Here is an 8,595-nt window from a genome sequence, read left to right as displayed (position 1 = left end):
GCCTGTGACTCATTAATTCTTCTTTCCTGATTACATACAAAAATTTTAGTAAAAAGTAAGGAATTTAAAAATGGATCACGATTAAAAGGAATTTAAACTGGAAGTGTGTGTGTGTGAGAGAGAGGTCCGTTCCAATACATTCCAATCCTTGAAAGTGTACCCCTTTTGTTTTCTCGAATTCCAACAATTCCCCCCACCTGCAGAATTCACCCACCATTTCATCCCTGCGACTGCAACCACCACAAACCCCTCTCTCTCTCTCTCTCTCTCTCTCTCTCTCTGCATACATAAATAAACTAGTTCCCCTTTTCACTAACTTTTCCTTCTACCCTTCATCCCAAGAAGAACCTCTGTTTTTACTATCCCTCTTTTCCTGCATCGTTTTGCTGACTACTACTAGTACCCAACAGCCTCTAGTATTCCCCCTCCCCAACCCTCCCCTCCTTTCCACCTAGTCCTATATATCCTACTCATAAAGCCTACTCTCTCTCTCTCTCTCTCTCTCTCTCTCTCTCTCCACACACCCCACTCAAGTGAGTCAAATCATAAGCCACTCATGACTTAATCACCACAACTCCCTCTCTCCCGATACCCTCCTCCTCCTTTTAACCATCTTTTATTCCACTCCTCAGTTGTCTACTTACTTCTCTCTCCCTCTCTCTCACATTTACTCATGTTCCTGAGTTCAGACTACTCCATGAGAACTGCTTCAACGATGCCTGATCTGTCTCTACAGATCAGCCCACCGACCATTCCAGATTGCCAGATTAAACAAATGGGCTGTGACAAATTCTCTCAGAAATCACCCCACTTTGAAATGAGCTCAACGACGGAGTCCGGCGGTAGCAGCGGCGGGGGAAGCGACTTGAGCCATGAAAACGGTCTGCTCTTCTGTCCGGAAAGTGGGTATGTTAATCACGGGCCTATTGAGGTTGAGCCCAAGTTGAGCTTAGGGCTTGACTATATGGCAGCTCTGAATAATCCTTTGCGACCGAGGAACGTTTATCAACAGCATCATCATCATCCATATCATCACGGCTTCCAGCCTCAAATCCACGGCCGTGATTTCAAGAGGAATTCGAGGATGGTTAGCGGCGTCAGGAAGAGCGTTAGAGCTCCAAGAATGAGGTGGACTTCTACCCTCCATGCCCACTTCGTTCATGCCGTTCAGCTCCTCGGCGGCCATGAAAGTAAGTTCAAAACTTCAAAACCATTACCACATACTTTTGTTTCTATGGGCCACTAAGTATTGTATCAGCCGTTACGTAATGAGATTACAGACCTTTTGATACCTTCATAGCTATTTATTTGCCGATACTGTTCGATATCGGCTTTTATCGTTGATATCGATAAGTATCTTGATATCAAGATTTTAAACCCTGGTATCTCGATACTGCACAATATCAGTGAAAGTGATATATTTATGTAGTAAGCGCGCGATATTAGACCGTATCAATTACATATGTTGTTCTGGAGAATAAGATCCGAAATGGTCATACTTACATATCGGCTAATACGGGTATTGATAACAATTTTAATGCCATTTTAGCTGTATGATAACTATGTTTTAGATAGACTAGATAGCTTATGTAACCTTTCCCCCTCAATAATGTGACAGGAGCAACACCAAAATCAGTGTTAGAGTTGATGAATGTGAAGGATCTAACCCTAGCTCACGTGAAGAGTCACTTGCAGGTGGGCCTTACTTTGTTTAATCAACACAATTTTGAACTTATGAACAAGCTGCATGCTTCTTTGTGTCCATCATTGCTTTTTTGTTCTATGATTTTAGTTTCTAGTACTTGGGGGTTGGAGAGTATACTGGTTAAAAGACAGAAGGGGTGTAAGCTCTCCCCTCCATACATCAATACTCTCCTCTTGTGCGCCCATCTCGAACTCACATTCATAATCCAAACCGTTGATCTTGAACATTTCGTAAAGAGGAACGTTCAAATAGAGAATCAGCTTAATTGGATGTCGACTGATACGTGAACAACTTGTACAAAATGGATGTCAAAATTACATATGTAACTTGAAATGTTCATTTTGTATGTGTTATTCACATATCTGTGAAACCCAGTCAAGCTGTTATTTTATATATGTTCTTCTCAATATTAACGGTTTGAATTATTAACGTTCAAAATGAGCCCACAAAAGGGCAGAGAAGTATGGTGAGGAGCCGACCCAGACAAGAGGGGGAATCTAGAGGGGTAATCTTAGAAATTTGGACTATATGTACTAAAATTTCCTTCTGGGTATTCATTTAATGCAGATGTATAGAACAGTGAAGAGCACTGACAAAGGAACAGGTAATTTGGGTTTTTCCCACTCTAAAGGGACCCCATTTGTATTTCCCTCTTCCATTATTTTTACTTTGTTTCCAAAAAAATGGTGCTATAATTTTACGGACTCGGGACACTGTAGTGCAGTACTTCTGGACTACAGGTTCCGGTTCGGATTTTACTCTCTCATAATCTCTAATGAGTCCATGTGAATTATTTGGTGGGTGTCAGGTGAAGGGCAGATGATAGATGATCATGAGGGTTTGAAGCAAGGGACAGCTGGTACTACTATAGTTGAAGTTGAGGAGGAAGCAGGATTATCTTGTGAGAAAGCTGACCCAAAGCCTTCTTATTCTCTCAACCCATCACCACCACTACCACTTGTACTACAGCTTCAAAAGTCCTCCCAAAGGTGAGTGGAATTTTGCAGATACTCCCATCTCTATTTTCGGTTTCTTCTTTTTTTTTTTTTGTTGCTTTGTTGACAAAACGAATGTACTTGCTATTACATCATTACAACTTGAAAGAAAATAGAAATAATGACTGTCAAGAAGGCATCTCATGAATGCAAACATATATGCACGGACCCGGGTGTTGTCGTGCACCTCTGCACTACACGTCTAATGCGGCCAACCCGGTCGTTTATCTCAGCAATCGATGACCGGAATTTTCATCCGAACAATAGACAGCTAGGATTTATAGGAGTTCGGATTAATCCAAACCGTCCGCACCGAGATGGACGGTCAGATCGGACGCATTACAAGGTGTAGTGCGGCGGGTGCACTACAGCCCCTCCTATTCCGTTACGTGCACGGCCCTGTTCAGTTTGGATTTGAGGGAGGCTTTTGAGAGTAATGAATGGAGATAGATAGATAGAAAGAAAATCTATTATAGACCGTGCTCAAGGATTTTGAGACCTCAAAACGAACAAGGCCATGCTAATAAACCAATGAACGCAGCTAAATTACTAATGGATGGTTTAAAACCGACTCTAGTTTTACATTCGAAACTTTTTAAGTACAACTCTTGTGAGTTCAATTTATGTGGGACATTGCTCGGGATTTAAACAAACCCCTCGGTAGCTTGTGGGAGTTTGACTTTCGCAAAATTTGGATACGAGACTTTACAGAGAACAAGCGCTTATTGCTTTTCTCCTTCACACTTGATCAAACCCGTGAATTTACCGGATAGAATTATTTACTACGACTATGGAATTAACAAGTTCCTGTCCTCTAATTAAATAGTAAAATAATGAATGCATGTAGGGATCTCGATGCATTCCAAAAGTCAATAAATCAGCTCACATCTCAATGGGGTTGTAATGAAAGAATTATTGTGAATTTCACAGTACAGGTTCTATATCTAAGGTATCTCTGTGTATTTAATTAATTATGTAACAGTTGGCTAGCTAGATTTTGTTTGACTTTATTCATGGACGGCGAATGCATATATTCTGGTTGGGTTGTCATATGATGTAAAATGGAATTCATCACGAATTCATATTATGTTGACATATAAGTAGTATATAAACATATACACTTTATTTATTGTAAACTTAATCCATCACGGTCTCATTTGATGATCTAGGTAAGTGGTCAGCCCCTTCGAAAGTCTCCATGAGTAAATATTTCTTCGAAAACAATCAGATACATCGAACATGATAAAGTTCTTTTTTTTTTTAATTTTTTATTTTCGCCAACCTGATCATATCTTTCATACATGTTGGAGGCATGAAAACTTTCAAAAGCAAATGACCGAGGCTATAAAATGAGATGCGTCACATGAGGAATCGTCGCATGAGATGCTCTTGGTTCTCCCATAACATGATGCATCAACGGCAGTCGATTGAGACATCCGAAAAAAAGGAAACGATAAAACAACACGCGCGCACAAAAAACTGTCTAAAATCTGTTGATTGAGGCATGTTATCTTTACAACTAATTAATTTGACCAAGTTGGCGAGTTTGAAAATCTCTCTTTTAAGTTTTTAGAATAAAAAAATGCTTTACATAACTGGTTCTGATAAAAATCAACAAAACATGGCCTTACTGTCTTGTTTGATCTCTCCTGAATTTTTGAGCAGAGGTTCGTGGTCCTCATCAATGGAAACAAATGCTTGGAGCCACTCAAATTGCGAAAACGCATCAAGTTACTCTCAGTTTGGGGAAAATGACACCAAGGTATATATATGTATACTAGACTAGAAAAAAAATATATACATCCAATTAATATAAAAACTAGAATTATGCATTTAACCGGTACTCGTAATCGACTTAATATACAGTGTGTGGATTTTTGATGTATCTAGGTGGATGGACTCGAGGCAGCCCTCCAAGCGGCGGATAGGGAGAAGGAAAGGTTGGAAAGAACCGCCTTGTCATCTTCCGATAGGTTGCTTAATTTAGAGATCACTCTTGGGAGGCCGAACTGGCAAATGGACTACACTGAATCCTCGAATGAAATTACTCTTCTCAAGTGTTAATTAGTCGATCCCTAGCAACTAACACAACCATCCTTTTTTCTTCTTCTCCCGGGAGCATGGAGGAAATCCTTAATGTTCGTGGATTTGTTCCACTTTTGTTAAATTTTGTCTTAGATGTTAGAAGGAAGTCTGGAATCCATGCTATCGTTCTGTTAATTGAATCACTTTTAGAAGTGCAAAAAGTCATGGACATAAGTAGCTAAGCAATGATTTGCCCGCGCAACATATGACAAAGTTTGAGGGTCTTAGCAGTAATGTTCCGGACACAGAATTTGGAAAAAAAGAGAAATTATTGATTTGCGGTTGATGTTCATCCTAGACATGTGGACCTCACAAGATAAGTATGGAATCTGAGACACGTAACGTTCATTTTTCTATAGCTATCGTAGTTATTCTAGAGCTAATACGTGCACGCTTGTACGAACACCAAGGAGTCATGACTTTGGGTTTATTGTTGTTTTGCTCTGCAATAAATTTACGCTAAGCTAGTTTGTATGCATAGATTCTATGCTCATTGTTGAGAATATAAACACTCACGTTAATCTCTTAAAAGGTAATCTCTTAAATGAGTTGATATTGGCTCACAATGTATATAATATAATATGAGAAAAAGATAGATTTGAAGTTTGAATCTTACTGCTTACTTTATAGTTAAAATCGTTACCCGGGATGCTGTAGAGCAGTTGCAGAGCAGTCGATCCGGTCGTTCATTTCGGCACGGACGTCTCAAATCGAATATGAACGCATACAAATATGAGTTGTTTATTGCTTGGTTAAGATCCGAGCCGTCGATTGCTTAGATGAGTGACTGGATCGGCCGCTCTGACCCGCTCTACAAGCATCTTCCATTCCTAAAATCGTTGTATGTGTTTGATATGCATAATGAAGAGCGTTTGGCTACACGTGTCGAAACATTAGGCTTATAAGGAGTGTCGGCCATCTAATATACATATCATATCATATCCTTCTTGGGTATTTGAGAAGACAATATAAATTCCAACATGATGGTGTTAATTTTGTCAACAAAATCATGTCGTCTTGTGGTAAATTGATGGTGTCTGAGTCGGCAAGTGGGTCAAGTGCGCCCCTGAGTACTAATGCATGGGTTGGCTCTCCGGGGTCAAACAACTCATGATTTTTACTAGCTCGTACTATCAACCTGTTACCCAGTACTATTTAATTGCCTGGAACAAATGGGGTCGTATTGGATGGTAATTAGAGATATCCGATCTCCTCTGTCTCGAAAATTTTTGTGTCTCTATGCTGAGGGATTATTCGGCCGTTGGATTATGTGATTTTTTTTAATGTTTTAAATCCAATGACCGGAACATCTCTCGGTACAGAAGCACATAGATTTTCGACACAGTGGATCTTGTTTCGTGTAATTAGAGGGTTGAATAGCTTCTGTCCCGAAAATCTCTAGGGCTTTTGTGCCGATGGGTTTTCAGGCCATTGAATTGTGTGATTTTTTTTTTATGTTCTAAATCTAACGATTGAAAAATCCCTCGGCACAGAGGCTTATGCACACACTTTAGACAAAAATCTTGTCATGATTTACTTGCTTGATGTGAAATCATGATAAAGATTCAGCCCACGTGATACGATTTGCTGAAAGAATGCTCTAATTGGCCAAAGGAAGAAGATTTTCTCTACTAACAGTTCCAGACAGCTTCCCTAATTGTCTCATACTGCGGCTACAGTTATCTCACAAGTGTGGGTCTCACATAAGTATCTTTTCAACAAAGTATTCTTGCATTGCGAAAAAATATTGGACCATCCGAAACATTTGCACGAGGAGTCCAACCCGTGCCCAAAAAATTACGAGCACCACCATTGCATATGCACGTGGTGCGCTACTTCAACTTGGAGTCTAACCAAAGGGATAGGCGGCATCAAGGACCGGCATAGAATCTTAACTCTAGGTAGACATCGTATTCACACCAATTTTTGCTATGTATCAAATAAAGAGAGTAGAAGAGTTACATATATCGGATGCTACGTATAACAGTCATCTATAATCTAGTGTTTACATCATTAATAACTGTCATACCCTTGTATGCGTCGGATTTGAAATATCCGGTCAAACACGAATTAACCAAATAGGCTTTCATAAACTCAACATGAGGTACGGTCAGGTCCGATTTATAGTACTTGAGTGATCAGTTGAGTGATTCATAAGATCTCCATGGATAAATCATCCATAAAACTGATGTGATATTTGTAGCCATTAGATTAACCATATCGTTTTAATTAGAAATTGACCATATTTCTTTGTGTGTATAATGAGTGTGATGAACTAATATAACAACGATTACCTAATTAAACACCGTTTCTGATTTGAAATAGATAAATGCTTTTAACTTGGAAGTTTATTTTTGCCCATCCATTGCTAGAGAAGAAATGACTTGCGTTATCTACGGGGAGGCAGGATCCTCTGAGCCGAAAACTCCTGTGCCTCTGTGGGGGTTTTCGGCTGTTGGATTTAACATATTTAAAAAAAAAATCACACAATTCAACGGCCGGAAAATTGCACAAAGACACGGGGGCTTTCGAGAATCGGGATAGAGGAGATCGGACCCATCTACGGGACAGGTGGGGCCAACGGGCCGTAAATTCTTAATAGCACGCTCGCGTTACCAGTAGTGGAGGAGGACAGGTTATTGAAAAGCACAGCCCAGAAATAAAAAAAGGAATTTGATGGGTCCAATGGACAACCATTTCATGGGCCGCTACATTTGCGGCAGTATCTGTTTTATATGGGCTGGGTCTTGTTCAATTGGGTGTATCCACTTTTATATGGGCTGGGTCTATACAATTGGGTGTATCCACTTTATTTTGGCCCACATCAAGTTTCATTTCGATAGTGAGAATTTTGTTAATTTTGATATGGCTTTTTAGGTGATCTTGCCAAAAATCAGGTTCATCCATATCGGTAAGCATGTGATCGAGTACAACTTGTTTTGGTTTGGAATTTTAATCCAAAATTTGAAACCAACAATTAAATTCATGGATCAACCACGTTCAAATGTCCGAATAAATTGATTGTTTAGTTACCAAATGAAAACAATACATAAGCTCTATGTTACGTGGACTTGGATCGGTGTGTCGGGTGTGGGTATTCGAGTAAGCTTTGGATTCATCTCAGTTCTATCTGAAAAGACATTGGGAAATGCCAAAATATTCAAATTCTTCGATTCCATGCATATTATGAGAGTTCTATGCCTAGTTCATGGTGAACTCGAATTACATAACATGTTTACTAGGTGAATGTCTAACTAAAAATAGTGGGCGCGGATCTGATACCCTTGTACGAGTTTCGAATTGTGGGAGATCTATGTCTAGTTCTTAGATGGAGGCTTTTATTACCAAGTATTGATTGCCATGCTAAATACATTGTTAACTCTCAACCATGTCCAACATTATTGAAGCACAATCTTATTTGCCGTGTTGTGTTGGTGGTAATATCTATTCTAATATTCTAATATATAAAGAAGAGCACCAGTTTGGCGTCTTCCTTTTTTGAAGCTGTGTAACAAAAGTGGTTGCCATTTTTACCCCTTGAATTTCTCTTATTTCATTGTTTCCTCACGTACACAAAGCTAACTGCTAGGACAAAAATGTAAAATTGTTCTAGCAACCGTCCACCCCCACTTTCTCCACAAGTCTACACCAACAGCCGGCTCATATATTTTGGAGGCCCGAAGCGAGTTTCTTATATTGAGCCCCTTGTGTATTCATGAATTTCTTAAGAAAATGATAAAAGTAAAAAATAACAAAAAAAAAAAAAAAAAACTAAAAGGATACAATTATGACAATATCAATGTAAAAAGA

At 39.3% G+C, this 8,595-nt stretch overlaps 1 protein-coding gene across 2 annotated transcripts; it reads left to right on the top strand.

The window, feature by feature from the left end:
* The first annotated feature begins 211 nt into the window (after positions 1–211).
* LOC131331124 (probable transcription factor KAN4) lies at positions 212–4,937 on the top strand. 2 transcript variants are annotated; one of them, XM_058364963.1, is made up of 6 exons: positions 212–1,190; positions 1,619–1,695; positions 2,273–2,309; positions 2,514–2,694; positions 4,366–4,462; positions 4,567–4,757. In XM_058364963.1, exons 1-6 carry the CDS (start codon positions 674–676, stop codon positions 4,579–4,581), a joined length of 924 nt encoding a protein of 307 aa, XP_058220946.1. In that variant the 5' UTR covers positions 212–673; the 3' UTR covers positions 4,582–4,757. The 2 variants fall into 2 exon arrangements, with proteins under 2 accessions (XP_058220946.1, XP_058220945.1); XM_058364962.1 differs by having other exon boundaries at positions 213–1,190; positions 4,591–4,937.
* Positions 4,938–8,595: the final 3,658 nt, after the last annotated feature.

This window comes from Rhododendron vialii, chromosome 6a, assembly GCF_030253575.1.
Source record: "Rhododendron vialii isolate Sample 1 chromosome 6a, ASM3025357v1".
NCBI classification, from domain to species: domain Eukaryota; kingdom Viridiplantae; phylum Streptophyta; class Magnoliopsida; order Ericales; family Ericaceae; genus Rhododendron; species Rhododendron vialii.
This window is presented reverse-complemented; position numbering and strand designations above follow the sequence as displayed.

Excerpts from the sequence above, each read along its gene's own strand:
- LOC131331124 (XM_058364962.1), top strand. The coding sequence starts at position 674 with ATGTTCCTGAGTTCAGACTACTCCATGAGAACTGCTTCAACGATGCCT. Across the intron at positions 1,696-2,272 it reads ACGTGAAGAGTCACTTGCAG|ATGTATAGAACAGTGAAGAG; the intron begins GTGGGCCTTACT and ends CATTTAATGCAG. Across the intron at positions 2,310-2,513 it reads GAGCACTGACAAAGGAACAG|GTGAAGGGCAGATGATAGAT; the intron begins GTAATTTGGGTT and ends GGTGGGTGTCAG.